Here is a 15,092-nt window from a genome sequence, read left to right as displayed (position 1 = left end):
ATCTTAAAGTTTGTATTTTGTTATTAACTTTATATTTTGTTTTACTGCATCTTTGGCAAAGTTTTTATTATCATGAACAATGATTTCACCTAGTTTATCTCTTTGTAAATATGAACAGTGAATTCTTTTACAGTAAATATAAATGTACAAAGGGCCTAAAACCAACATTTCGCCACACATGCAGATTGCTAGTGACTAAAATTTATGAAGTATTTATGAAGAATTTATGAAGTAAAAATATGAAGTATTTCATAATAATACACGTAATTTATTATGTTTAGTTTTAGCTCAACTGGTAGAGCATTTGCTTATCAAGCGCAAGGTTGGGGGTTCAAATCCCTGGGGACACATGATATGTAAAAATTTATAGCCTGAATGCACTGTTAATAGCTTTGGATAAAAGCGTCTGTCTGCTAAATGCATACATTTATTTATTTATTTATTTATATTACATTTTCAAATGCATATTATAAGTGACCTAAACTCATAGCACTTGCAGAGATGGAATTTGTGTGGAGCAGCATTTGATGCAAACTGAATCACTCTGACACCTATTTTTATAATTACAATGGAGTCTTTGTAATTTGATAATTGCGTTAAACCATATTACATTCTTAGTTACTTTTAATTGAATCCTACGTAAAAAGTTGTTATATGTGAGCCTGCTTGATTCTTTGTGTTCCTAACATGAGGTGGTCGGGGCTGAGAACAATTTGATTGGGCTGAAGAATGGACGAAGAAGGTGGGGACAGACCAACATGAAACCCTCAGACAGCTGGGATGAGTCTGACTGTTCTGATTCTGCAGCTTCTCTCTCTAAAAAACCCAGCAAAGGCCCAGAGGAGGAGAAAACTGCTACACAGTATGATGACTACATTCAGTTTAACATAAACAGTTTTGACACTTATTTAATTTGTAGCACATTTCAGTGAGCACACTATTCTGAAACCTAGTGAGCAGACTTACTGTCTACTTACCTTCTAACAAAGCATCCAAAGTGAAATTGAACTATTTGAAATTAAGATAAGTAGTTAAACTGAAGACAGTGTCGTTATTTAGCTCGAGTCAGTTCAATGTTGATTCAGTTCAGTTCAATAACAGAAAGTGCTACATAATTTGTCTCTTATGAACAAATTTGATTCAGCTCAAAAGTATTTTTAAAGAAGACAATAGTGTCATATAGTTTTTGTTCTCATCTAATAGTGTCAGTGCCATCAAATCTGTAATATGAATATTAAGTATATTTTAAACCCCACTAAGCAAGCCAAATGTTACAGTGGCAGGGAACCCAAACTCCATCCTGTGACAGAAACGGAGGAAATATCCTTGGGACCATTTCTTCCATGGCCAAATTAACAAAAATTCTGTGATTTAAGGAAGTTGCTAGATTTATGTTATTCAGTAAATTTTGCATCAATGTGTTTATGTATAATATCAGCATACATCACACTGGCATTAGGGGAAATGGAGAGTTGTAGTCTGAACATGATGGTAGAGCTGCTATTTAGCTAGTAGCAGATGAATGGCTTATCAATGGCCATATGCACAAAGAACATCCTTCTTGTTAAAAAACTTTGGTCCCAACTCATTCTAGCATGATTTGTTCATGGCTGGTCATAAGGATCTGTGCTGAGGACTTGTCTAGTCTAGAAAGCTGTGTTATATTGCTGCCTATCTTTTTAGCAGCCTTTTGTGTTGGGAGCGTGCCTGCGAAACCTGTCTAGTATCATGGGTGCTGACTAAGTTTGATAACAGGGCTTTTGTGTTTCTCTATTGTACGTTCAGTTTCAATTATTCCATTTGAGATTTCACTCTTTCCTTATTTATGTTATGAAAAACTTTGCAGGACCAAGGACCAGAAACCCCTTTATACATTTAGCACTGTAACCAAATTACCAAACACCAGCAGACTGAACCAGCCAGACTTTAGTCACCAGAGCACCTCTTCAGCCAGACAACATTACCTTCGCCAGTCCAGATACCTGCCAGGCAAGATCTAAGTTTAATTTAGTCTTTTCTTGTTTTCATTTATTTTTTATTTATTATTCTGAATTGCAGTGGTGCACAATACATTATATCAAAAATAAGATGAATGATTACCAGTGCATAAATCAAAATGGCTCAAATGGCTGACAATTCCTTACATGGCTTTCTACACATTTTGTAAGTAATATCCCTGCATGTACACAGGTACAGATCATTTGGAATGGCTTGAGATGAGTATCTCACAAAACACACATCACATGTTTAGATCTCATTGATAGATGCCACATTACATCACTGCTTATTTGCATAAAGATTTTTCAGAACCCATTAAAAACACGTCTTCTAAACAAATGTTCCTTTAATGCAGCAAATCGATGTATATGTAAACACCCCATTAGACTATTTTTCATAAATTAGACTTTACATTATTATATCAATCTTAGGGCTAATAAGCAAGAACACGCCATATCTGAGCAACAAGGAATCTCAACAAGACTTGTGGGACACCTCAGCTCCATTGAACAAACCTCTTGCACCCATTGGAGTAGCACCAGTGTCTAGAATCGGCCCAGGTGAGCACAAATGAATTAAAGCTGAGACTAACTTCTCAAATTAATGTGCAACCACAGAATACAAATAAATAAATAAATGGATAACCTTATACAAATGCATTAAGGTGGTTAAAATTAAAAGGTTAATTCACCCAAGAATGAAAATTAGACTGTGTTTTACTCACCCTCAAAGCATTCTATGTGTATGTGACTTTTTTTTTCTTTCAGACGAATCTAATCGGAGTTATTTAAAAAAAAAAATCCTGGCCCCTCCAAGCCTTGCAATGGAGGTAAGTGGGTGTTGGTTGTAAAAACTTCAGACGACGTGATATAAAGTGCACACATCCTAATAAAACATCCCTCACAAAGCACTGGGGGGGTGAATAAAGGCCTCCTGGTAGTGAATCCATGCATTTTTGTAAGATAAATATACATATTTAAACACCTTTTTTTTTTTTTTACTTTGCTGACTGTCATACACGGAAGCCGTTCTTGCGGATGACGCAAGACACCGACATTGGATGATTAGTGACGAAAGAAATGTCGGAGGATTTTGATATAAGCCAAGAGGAGATGGGTTTTCCTTTGCTAAAGTAAGGAAACTCTTTCTCCTTTGTTCCTGCGTTTCTCAGAGGCGCGTGCATGATGCATACGTCCTACATCATTGGCCTGAACATCTTCTGCATACCACAGTCAGCAGAAGTGAGAAAATAGCTCACCTGCTGATGATATCAAAAACAAATCTCCACATTTAACAGGTCTGTTACAGATGCACTCACTTTAATTTCACGTCTTTATTTCACGTCTGTTATTTCTGACATCATGTCACTGTTGACAACCAACACCTGCTAGCCCCCATTGAAAGGCTTGGAGGGGCCAGGACAATTTTTTTTATATACCGTATTTTCCGGACTATAAGTCGCACTTTTTTTCATAGTTTGCCTGGTCCTGTGATAGTCAGGTGTGACTTATTTATCTAAATTAATTCGAAATGAACCGAGAGAAATGAACCAATAGAAAACATTACAGTCTGCAGCTGCAAAAGGGGGCTCTATGCTGCTCAGTGCTCTTGTAGTCTACCCCTGAAAACATAGAACGCCCTCTCGTGGCTGTAGACGGTAATGTTTTCTCTTGGTTCTTGGTGCTAAATAAATGCGACTTAGTCCAGTGCGGCTTATATATGTTTTTTCCTCATCATGACGTATTTTTGGACTGATGCGACTTATACTTATGTGCGACTTATAGGCGAAAAATACGGTAACTCCAATGGGGTAGTTGCATATCTCCTCCATCTCGGTCTTGCGAGTGTGTGCGCATAGATATTTCCGGTTGTGCTAAATGTCAGTGCAGACACCCGGAGAAATCCAAATATTACCTTCTATATGTTTACAGGATTTATAATATCACTTCAAATTTAAATAAGATATACACTGCTATTATTACTATACTATAAATGTTAACTGAGCCAGCGGATTTGAAACGTGTGTGTGTTTGGGTCCGGAGAATGAATGAAATACACTGATGTTCCCTACTGTTCATGAAATTAAAAGTTGAACTCATGGCGTGTATACACAGCTACATAATGTATTTTCATCTTATCAATTATGTAAATGTACAAACTACTTATTTCTCGAAAATGTTTGTATCACATCGATTTTTTTTTATTAAATATTTACCTCGTGAGACATGGACTGCGATTTATCTTCATAAGTATCCATTTCTCAATTGTGCACATGCATCAGTTTGTTTCATCATTATTTTCACAACATATTTTATTATTTGACACAGTTAACTAATACATGACTAATTTTAATATCAGTTTTTTTCTGATAATTAATGCAAAAGAATAACAAAATAATTGCGCTGCTCATAGACGGATAATGATTTATGCTGCAGATCTTTCACAAAACAAATAAACATTGTTAAAAACACACATGAATGCAAACAGTGATCTTTTAATTAGTGCAAACCTACCATAATTGCATTACATTTAATTGTACAGTTACAGTTATAAATTATCAAAAACAGTTAATAAAACATGCTTTATCAGAAATGTCTGTGGCTCTCGTTTGACAGTTAGAAACCTTGACCTTACATAACAGTCGGAACGAAATCAGCTCTTCGAAAATGTAAAGTATTGCATATTTGAGTGGTTTGAGTTTGAAAGAAGAAATCCCTGTGGACTGACTAACCTGACGCTGATCCAGATAATCAACAGAAGAATAAAGTGTTGTATCTTGATGAATTTCCACACAGAGGTACGCAAAAATGTAGGGATGATGTTTCCCCATGTCTTTGATATACCACTATCCGCTGTTAAATTTGAAAATCATTAATTATATACATCTAGCCAAGTTTCGTATCCAAGTTTCCCTTACAGTAATTGCGAGCGTCACAAGACCGGAAGTAAGTATGCAAGCTCACCGGTGCCATTTTGTGGATTCGTCTGAAAGAAGAAAGTCAACTAGGATGCTTTTAGGGCAATTAAAACACAGGCTAATTTTCATTTTTGGGTGAACTAACCCTTTAACCACATTGTACTTTATTTTATTAAATTGTTGTTTTTTTATTAATAAAATTATATTGATGAGGGTCATAACATTTTTATTTATTTATTTTGTTTTATTTATTTTTTGTACATGCCGAATTAAGAAATGTTATTATTTTTAGTCAATTTGTTCTCCTTTATGCATTCTAGGGTAACTAAATTAGGCGTTGTATTGAGCAGCCACATTGCATTAAACTCATCCATTTACTGAATTTGAACTGACGGCAAACAGGATGCAGCATTGCAATTCAAAATTGAAATTAATAAAGTAGAATTAAAATGGAATTTAGAAAAAGCAGTGTTTACTGTGTAGGGTAGTTAAAAACAACAAATGATACATGTCTGTTTTATGCATTACACACAGTACTGAGTTTCTATGTCTATAAACATTAAATAAACTATAAAAATTCATTTTTTTTTTTAGAAGAATTGAGTGGGTATATTTAGCAAAAATGTAGATAATAAAAAAACTTGTTTGATTTGTTTCTTTAGCTGGTTATGTTCTCTTTCTTGACTCTTAAGTTGTGGCCTCTCCTCACAGGAAATATTGTTACAACCACATACAATCTTTCTGGAGGATATATACCTTCTTTCCAGAAGAAGGAAGTGGGAACTGTAGGACAAAGGATTCAGCTCGCCCCTCTTGGACACCAGCATGCACGTAAGAGTTTGGTTTTAGAATTCATCCTCAAATAATTAACTTTTGCCTTTCTTTGTTTTTTTTAGAACAGCATTATAGATTCATATTTTTTATGCTGCATGTATGTTGGCTTTGCAATACTGATATTAAATTTAAAGGTGAAGTGTGTAATTTTTGTAAAGTTAAAATATATTCTTTGTTTATTATAATATGTATGTTTGTTTCCCTGACAAATGGAAACACAAAGGCATTATCAAAACGTTGCTCTGTTTGATTGAGCAGCCCGACCAACCAGAAAATTCCCAAAACAATGGTAGGAGGAGGCACATTATTATTTAAGATGAAAACAGCCTCCCTCCCCCAATTCTACATTTTAAAAATGTGACAAGTCTGACATAGCAACATTGCCTCAAATAGTGCTGTGTTTGGGATTTGAAATCCATTTGGTGACCCAAAATTTTTACTCCCCATATAAGCTTTTGTTTGTTTGTTTGTTCTTGTTCTTAGTTATAAAAAAAAAAAAAAAGTGTTCTACACATCTGTTGCTAGACCTCTAAAATCTGCTGTTTCTTTCTACATTCATTCATTCATTCACTCCGTCTCTGTCTGTCTGTGTCTCTCTCTCATCTTTATATCTGCTCTTAGTTGATCTCTCTGCCACTGCTGACTCAAAAACTGGCAAAGCTAAACCTTCAAAGTCCAAACCTTCCTCTACAGTTTCAGTCAGTGAGATCTCTGAAGGTAAAATCTCTGAACAGTTTAAGTTTTTGGTCAGCACTTCTTTCCAGGGTCCAAAATTAACGTTGTTACACCTTCCAGGTTCATTTTTACTTTTATTTTGTTATTGTTTGTACAGTGAATTTATATAACTGATACCATAACTGATACTTAATGCTATTATAGACTTCATTGAATACATACATTGAAATGACTGTCATTTGCAGCATCATATATGAGTCAGTCAGTGTATAATGGCTGTTGTCACAGTTCTTCCCGTTGGCAAATGTAAATTTTTGGCCTCTTCATTACCATGATCCTGTCAGAAGGAGCCCTTAACTCTGGCTTTGCTGATTTTGCACAAGTGTGAAATGCTCTTTCTTGCTTCTCAGATTATGAAGGATGGAAGAGGAGAGCTGATCGAACCCATCATAAAGGAACAAGTTACTCGGCTCTGGGCAAAAACTCTACCAATCTCATTACTCGTGCTCCACCAGTTCAGCCAGTGCATGGGCGGGTCGACTGGGCTGCAAAATATGGAAGCCATCGCTAATATATATATCATGCGAGCTACGGCTGCCGTGAGGTCTAAGGCCTGTTTCAACACTCGTGAATATTGTATAAACACTTATTTTGTTTCTAAGAGGAGTATATAGGATAGATCCACAACACTTAAGCCCACGGCTCCTTAATTGTTCAATTAAAAACAAGAATCTGTACAATGGACTTTTACAAACCTAACAATTTGTCGATCTTTAAATCTGTCTTGTTTAGTTTATGCATCCAATGCCTGTAATCTCTATTTTCAATGAAATGGTTAGATCTATATTCCATATATTGTATGTATTTTTTTGTAACCCTATTGACATTTTTTATAGTATGCAGTTTTTAAATATATTCTTGTTTTCTTTTTTTTTTCTGTAAACATTACTCAGAATTAACACATGAACACATATAATGGAGATAACAGTGATTGGGTCGGGCTGAACTCAAATTAATAAATAATGTTTTGTTAGTGTATTATATGCATAAAATGGGCATGTTTTCAACAGAAGTCTTTAATTCAGATATTCACCTGACAACAATATGACAATGAACTATAATGACATGTTGTTCAAAGAAAATTATGTTTGAATGAAAGCAGACCATGATTTCTGTTTGGGTATTACGATTGCTGAGGTTTCTGTAGCATTCTGGCTCCGAGTTTTGCCAGCATCAGGACACTGCAAGAAAAAATTAAAGGAATAGGTCAGGCAAAAATAAAACTTCTTAATAGTCATCAGAAATGACAAATTTTGGTCCGTTCCTTACTCAAAGCTGTTGAATGACTTAAGAAGACAAAATATGTATTGACAAGGCACACAGGCAACTTTTATAATACTACTTATGGTATTTTTTGGAGCTTGACAGTCATGGTATTATAGAAAAGCTGCATCAAAGTTAATTTAAAGTTCTAACCCTTTTGTTTCATGGAAGCAAGCAAGTCAAAGTTGGTAATATTTATGGTACTTTTTGTGTTATAAATGACATGCTAAAATTTTTGGAGTGTGAGAGGCTAAGTGAGATTTAGTATAAAGTGGTCAGAAGTCCAGGAACAGAATTTTAATATTTCTGTTTCTCTTCACTTTAATCTCTTTTTTTGCTGCAGTCTGCATGGGTATGTGACCTGTTTATCTTTTTTATTAGTTGTTAATAAGTGAAAATATTTTACTAACAGTCGAGAGCTCTATCGTGCAGGAAAAAGGGAAAACCTGTATTAGACAAATGAAGTGTGATGTGTGGTAGGTACCTCGCTCCAGCGATAAGACCAGCTGGAATGATTTTGTGCGAGTTATAGAATCTTTTTCCCATGATAGCAGCAAGTGTCCCAGATGCAGCTGAGAGAGGAAAAATATTGATGACACGTAGTGTAATTCAAAATCACTGTCACCTAATTTTATAAAACAAACATTAATACTGCTGATCACTTTTCAACTGCAACAAATATAATAATTGCACAATGCATGAAAAAAATAAAATAAATGCACACCTAAAGAAACCCAAATATTTTTGGGATCTTGTGATGTCTGGTAAGCACCAAAACCAGCCAAACCACCAAAGAGCAGCCCAGCTGCTAGGGACGGAACACTGCCTGCAAGACAAAATAAATAAAACATAAAATATACAAAAACACTGTGTTGATGAATGATATAAATTGTATAAAGTGTCAAAAGGAATTCAGAGTGCAAAATAAAGAGTGTTTAAAACATTTAGATGTTTGTAATAATCCACTTAAAACTTGTAAAACAAAAAATAGCAATTGTACAACAGAACTGAAGACCTTTAAAGATCATGCACAGGTTTTTGGTTCCAAATTGTGACATTTTCACTGAATATAGAGGAACCAACAAAATCTGTGTGAAAATAAATGATTGCAAAACTGTTTTTGTTAAAAATGGGATAAAGGTGGTGCATGTGTGGGATGTAATCTTAAACTTATGTTTTACATATAACAAATAACCTCATTACAAACATTCAGAATAAAATGCAAAAACAACAACAGACGTAATCAATTTACATATTCCAGTGGGAGAATATATATATATATATATATATATATATATATATATATATATATATATATATATACTTTTATATAATCCTGTATTTTAGTGTAAAAAAACACTGCCAAACATCCATTGTACTAGGTTTGGCCTTATTAATTTGTGCTTTTGTACATTCACAGGCAACTATTTTGAGAAGACTATGGATCCAATACGTTTTCCCACACATGTGTGGTGTAAACCAGTTCTGTATTATCTTTTTTTTACTGCTGTAAAACCAGCAAGCAGCATTCTTTTTTTTTTTTTTTTTTTTGTATTGAGCTTATACAGAAGCCAGAATCATCAAGAAGACATAAACTAGGCTTAGCCATGTAATCAGTTTGTAGTAAAGACGATAAAACAAAGTTTACATGTGTCCACAGATTATTGACAACAGGACACTCCCAAAACGTATGAAGAAAAGTATCTGATGATGCAGTATTACAGATATGGCAATTGTAATTTGGTTGTAGTTTAATTTTGAATCTTTTGTGAGGAGTTGCATATGCTCTGTGAACAACATAGACACGTATAAAACGATGAACCGAATTTTTTGAGGTTAAACTGAGGTTAGACCCATAGACCACACCCTCTCCCAGTCGACTGTGGGATGAGATCCAACTGGTTTAGCTGATAAATGTTTTATCTAATTTCCCAGTTTGACAAGCAATGGCCAGCAAACAAGCCTGGGCTCTTAATAATGTAAACTCTATAAATTATAATCTCTTGAGCTTTGTTATTACCTGCTTTGACATATCCTATGACTCCTCCAGATGCTACTAGTGCTGCGTATCCATATCCAGCCCAGTCCACTGCCATCATCAACACCTCAACACACAAGTTACATAAAAATGTCAAACATTCACAGCTTCAAAGTTTGCAGACAGGAACAGACAGTCTGAATGAAACTTACACAAACATACACATAATGTTTCTGGTATACGGGGACTCTCCAGAGGTGCGATGGTTTTTATTTCGTACGAACTGTGTGACAGCATAATATTAGGATATTGTTTATGAGGATGACATACAAACATAAGTAACCTTACACAAACCTACTGGCAAACACCGTTTAGCATGTTTGTTTGTGTGTCCTCCTCATAAACAATGTTTACGTTGTTATACCAATGCCATTAAACACATTTTGCAATAGACATTGTGTCTCCATAAACCATATTTTCAAACACACACAAAATGCGCTGTTGAAACTCTAGCTGTTATCAGATCTTTGCATAACTCGGGTCATAAATTGCATTTCTGCTGTATAAAAAAACATAGACTGGTGTTACTCTCAAAAGTATATTCTACATTCATCACATTGTTGCAATAAAAATATTAAATAATACCGCTGCCTGAGAATCTGTTTTCGCTGAGGTGAAGTTCTCGTGATCCAAAAACGGTCGACTTGTGTACTGCTTAATCGTGAAATGAACGCTAGCTTACGCACCTGACGTAGCCTAATCGTTTCGAAATGTTTCTAGTTGACTTATGGGAAATGAAGTTTACTTTAACTCTTCTGAATGACTGGCGTGTGTGTGTGATATATATATATATATATATATATATATATATATATATATATATATATATATATATATATATATATATATATATTACAAAAACTTATGGCAGTTTTGAGGATTTGAGGATGTTTCTTTTTCTGTAAGAATACATTTTTTAAATACATTTTTATAAGTGCAAACCGATTTTTGGAAGAATTTAACTTTTTATTTAATTGCTTTTTGAAAAAAAAAAATATATATATATATATATATTATATATGTGTGTGTGTGTGTGTGTGTGCGTGTGTGTGTGTGCGTGTGTGTGTGTGTGTGTGTGACCCTGCTGTTAATTATTTTGTTTTGCATTGCAAATAGTTTAACTTCAAGACACTTTGTCTAGATTTGAAGTCGTTTTTAACATAGATTTGCCATTCAAAAACTTAAAAAGTTAACTCAGTTTAGGCCTATTTGTTAACTATCCATCCATTCTACAAACTCCTTATCCTCTGCAGTCTGCAGCATCATGGGGATGCTGAAGGCTATCCCAGTGACTTCCCCTGGCGCAAGAGGGAAAAACACACTAGACAGATGGCCAGTCATTCACAGAGCTCACACACAGACGTACACACATTTACACCTGCTGACAATTTAGTGTCTCCAATTCAACCTATAATGCATCTCTGGATTGTGGGGGGACTAGAGTACATGGAGGAAACCCACACAGACATTCAAATGCCCTTCAGAAAAGTCTCCTGGCTCAGATTTTACTTGAACATACTGCACAACTTCTTGGCCATTATCATTTCTAGGCTAGACTATATTGCAATGCTCTTCTGGCTGGACTTCTATCATGTGCAATCAAACTTCATCAAATGATTCAGAATGCAGCAGCATGCCAGTCCCGAAGGGGCCCATGTTATTGCATTACGAGCAGTTCCTGTGTTTATTTGCCTCTTTATGATGAATTGCTTGTTGTATTCCTCTTCTTCTCTTTGAATAAAAGTGTTTGTTAAATTAATACATTTAATTTAAATGAATAATGGATAACACCTTCTATGAGCCAATTTTTATAACACTTTATAAGGGTATTCTTAAGGCATTATAATGAATGCATAATGCTTTATATAAAAAGTTATGTTGTTAAATATAAATAATCAATTATAATACATATAAAACATTTATTTGAGGTTAGATCTTTTATGGCCATCATCCTGGTCCACCACCCAAAAAAACTAAATCACTGGATCACAAGGATTTTATTTTTGGACTTCAGTTGGGCCTTCAATACCATCATGCCCGATCTTCTCTCAGACAAACTGACCCAGGTCTCTGTGCCCACCTTCTGTCAGTGGATTACCAACTTCCTGACAGACAGGCAACAGCTAGTGAGGTTGGGGAAACTAACATCCAGAACCCTCACTATCAGTACTGGCACCCCCCAGGGATGTTTTCTCTCTACTTGTCTGGATCAGAGCCAGTTAGAAGCAGGATGTGGGTGGAGAAAAACTCCTACGTTTAAATAACATATAGAAAATATCTGCTTGATAAATTATTATGGAGCTGGGAATAAGCCCAAATAAGCAACTACACTTTAGAAACAAGCCCAAAAAAACGCTACCCACGACTACCAATATTTGTAAGCGACTTTACAGAAAAACAAGTCCAAAGAGAGGGACAGACAGGTTTAAGGCAAGTATTTTGTAGATATTGAAATCCAGAGACAACATAACTTAATATTTTTTAGACTAATGTGAGTTATCTTTTAGAAAATTAATGTTTCTATTGTTCCCTGACTGTTTACTTCACATTTTGATGCAACAACAGTATGATTACATGTTCATATTTTAACTATTGATGTCCCTTTTTTCTTTGCAGAACTCAAACTTACTTTGGAGTTAAGGACACAGAAGTCTGCTTGTGTGAGGAGGCGATTTTCTCAGCTTCTTTGGAAGAGAGGGAAAGATAGTTTAAGGCAAGTAAACTTCATAATATCATGTTATCAGTTCTTTTTTTTTTTGCTAAGAGTAAAATAAGGTTTTTTTTTTTTTTTGTAGATGTTGAAAGTCAGAGACATAGGAGAGCATCACTCTTTTGAGATGTAAGTTATCATTAGAAAAATCAAATCAATTTCTTTTGTCTCCTGCCTATTTACTTCACACTTTGATGCAACAACAGTGTGATTACGTGCTCATTTCATTAAAACCATTGATGTCTGTGTTTTTCATTGCAGAACTCAAACCAACTTTGGAGTTGTCTGATTTGGAGAGTCATCATTCTTGGTCTTCCCTCTTAAAGGAAAAGTTCACACAAAAAATTATTTATTTGCCCTCATGTCATTTCAAACCTATGAGACTTATTAAGACTTACAACAAAAAATAATACATTTTTTCATTTTCTCATAATTTTGTTAATCCATTTATAGTCTAGATAATCAGTATTTTCAAGCCTCATAAATACAGAGTTATTGTAGAAGTAATTCATTCTGATATTTATATATGAATAAATCTGAAATTATATGATAGCAAAATAAAATATTGGTTTTCAAAATAAAATATTGGTCTCCCAAACTAGCAATGGAGGACAAAAATTAAGAGAATATTAAATATTTATTTGTGTTTGTATTTGTGTTGAGTCTTGAACAACATGGAGAGAGTAAATTATGACCATTTTTTTTCCTTAGAACTTAGAAACTAATCCTTAGAAGTGCAGCCCTCCACGTACATGAACATTTGTGAGGTATGTGAATGTCATGACTGTTTTAATGTTTCAGTAAAGTAGCTTTCTGAAAGCTATACATTTATTCAAACAATTTCACCTGCCCTCACACTAGTGCTGCCAAGTTTTTCAAATGTTTTTCTCTTTTTAGGCCACTGATGAAGAACAGGTGGTGACTGGGATGAATGCTGTTCAAAGAAAATACGTCCTTTCCCCTAAACTGATGCAACAGTGGTTTTAAAGGAGGATGCTGCCCTGAATGATGTAGATGATATCACATGTGCTGATGGGGCTTCTTCATGGCTACATCAGTTATGCTAAAGAGATCATGAAAGTTGACAGTGATGCATGATCTGTATTCATGGACTATAAAACCAATTGTAAGTGTATAATTTGTAAAAACAATGTTAAATGCGTGTTCTGTGTTGTTTAGTAGAAGAGTTTACACGCTGCCATTTATACACATGCTCACATTCTTTCACACTCAAATGTCTGTTAAATGTTATAATATCAATGTTAATGTTGTGGTTTATTTGTGTACTGTCATGCCAGAATATTTGGTAAAGAACTTAACTAATTGTACATTTATTGTATAATAGTGTTTTCGTATATTTTTATACAATATATAAAATTGAACAAAGTCCAATTTGATTTTAAAAGTTATATTCAACAAATGTTCAATGCTTTATTTATGAAATCTGTAGCTATTAATGCCATACTTTTCTGCATTTCTTCTTACATGCATGTTACTTTTTGACTTTTCTCGTTTTTAATAAATATTTACCTTTTGATAGTTGTTATTTGTGTGTAAAAGTGATTTTTAAAATGAACAAGATTTGTAGGTTTAATGCCTAGCTCAATTTGGATTCATTTTCCCACAGCTTTACATTCAATTCATGGCGGCACTCCGCAAGTTCATTTTCTGCCAGCAGGAGGTGCTAAGAGCGGAAGAGGTAAAGGTTTCTCCAGTAACGGCGGCAAAGTGATGCTGAGCTCACAAACGCTGCCTCCTCAAGCATTACATGAACATTAAAGTATCCAAACACAAGACGCGGAAAAGCTTAACAGTAGCTGGTTACTCGCATTATGTGTTCTGAGCGCAAGAGAGAGAGCTGCGTATCACGGCGTAAGAATTGAACCGAGCTCTCTTCTGAGTTCTCCTCGAAGTCCCTCCTGCACCTGAACGGACAAATACAAATCGCAATTTGAACAAACAAAAAGTTCTGTAACGCGGTGTTTTGGTGTTCAGGGCTCACGCAGAGAGAGGCGTCTCTCAAAACGCTTGCACACCAAATTTGCTTCTTTTTGCTTTTGTGCCGACATACATACAAAATATGTCAAAATACCCGCCTTGGAAAGTATGCTAGTAAACAGTTGAGGAAAAAAATATATATTTTGGATGCGTTCATTGTCTCTTAAAGTGACCGCGCCTAATTTAGTTACAGCTGCTGCATTGTTAATCCAAGAAAATGAAAGAAAAAACACTCACTGCTCTTGACTGAATGTAGTTTTAACATGAATTATTGCACAGTTACGTCTAATTTAGCTATAGCTGCTGTCATGTTAATCCAAGAAAATGAAAGAAAAAACACTCACTGCTCTTGACTGAATGTAGTTTTAACATGAATTATTGCACAGTTATGTCTAATTTAGCTATAGCTACTGTCATGTTAATCCAAGAAAATGAAAGAAAAAACACTCACTGCTCTTGACTGAATGTAGTTTTAACATGAATTAATGCACAGTTATGTCTAATTTAGCTATAGCTGCTGTCATGTTAATCCAAGAAAATGAAAGAAAAAACACTCACTGCTCTTGACTGAATGTAGTTTTAACATGAATAATGCACAG

At 34.8% G+C, this 15,092-nt stretch overlaps 2 protein-coding genes and 1 long non-coding RNA gene across 14 annotated transcripts in view; 2 read left to right on the top strand and 1 right to left on the bottom strand.

The window, feature by feature from the left end:
* Window positions 1-7,462, top strand: part of mak (male germ cell-associated kinase) — a 52,179-nt gene extending 44,717 nt beyond the window's left edge. For 5 of the 10 annotated variants that reach the window (XM_052542372.1, XM_052542368.1, XM_052542370.1 and 2 more), the window contains 6 exons: window positions 693-862; window positions 1,847-1,989; window positions 2,430-2,558; window positions 5,627-5,746; window positions 6,371-6,466; window positions 6,835-7,462. In XM_052542372.1, the coding sequence (XP_052398332.1) occupies window positions 693-862; window positions 1,847-1,989; window positions 2,430-2,558; window positions 5,627-5,746; window positions 6,371-6,466; window positions 6,835-6,995 (819 nt within the window). In that variant the 3' untranslated portion in view covers window positions 6,996-7,462. Of the gene's footprint in view, window positions 1-692; window positions 863-1,846; window positions 1,990-2,429; window positions 2,559-2,765; window positions 3,294-4,613; window positions 4,796-5,626; window positions 5,747-6,370; window positions 6,467-6,834 lie in introns of those variants that run through there. The other 5 variants (XR_008151011.1, XM_052542373.1, XM_052542371.1 and 2 more) reach the window with 5 other exon arrangements.
* A 20-nt stretch (window positions 7,463-7,482) lies between these two features.
* LOC127946078 (transmembrane protein 14C-like) lies at window positions 7,483-10,509 on the bottom strand. 3 transcript variants are annotated; one of them, XM_052542393.1, is made up of 6 exons: window positions 10,371-10,446; window positions 9,938-10,008; window positions 9,768-9,852; window positions 8,472-8,573; window positions 8,232-8,319; window positions 7,483-7,665 (listed from the first exon to the last, which is right to left on the bottom strand). In XM_052542393.1, exons 3-6 carry the CDS (start codon window positions 9,844-9,846, stop codon window positions 7,608-7,610), a joined length of 327 nt encoding a protein of 108 aa, XP_052398353.1. In that variant the 5' UTR covers window positions 9,847-9,852; window positions 9,938-10,008; window positions 10,371-10,446; the 3' UTR covers window positions 7,483-7,607. The 3 variants fall into 3 exon arrangements, with proteins under 3 accessions (XP_052398353.1, XP_052398352.1, XP_052398354.1); XM_052542392.1 differs by lacking the exon at window positions 9,938-10,008 and having other exon boundaries at window positions 10,371-10,509; XM_052542394.1 differs by lacking the exon at window positions 10,371-10,446 and having other exon boundaries at window positions 9,948-10,006.
* Window positions 10,510-12,567: 2,058 nt separating this feature from the next.
* LOC127946080 (uncharacterized) lies at window positions 12,568-13,966 on the top strand. The gene is made up of 3 exons (XR_008151014.1): window positions 12,568-12,624; window positions 12,757-13,262; window positions 13,393-13,966. It is a non-coding gene; the product is annotated as an uncharacterized LOC127946080 (long non-coding RNA).
* The last annotated feature ends 1,126 nt before the right edge of the window (window positions 13,967-15,092 follow it).

Source organism: Carassius gibelio, chromosome A24 (genome assembly GCF_023724105.1).
Source record: "Carassius gibelio isolate Cgi1373 ecotype wild population from Czech Republic chromosome A24, carGib1.2-hapl.c, whole genome shotgun sequence".
NCBI classification, from domain to species: domain Eukaryota; kingdom Metazoa; phylum Chordata; class Actinopteri; order Cypriniformes; family Cyprinidae; genus Carassius; species Carassius gibelio.
Note: the sequence above shows the minus strand (reverse complement) of the source record. Positions and strands in the feature narration are given on the sequence as shown.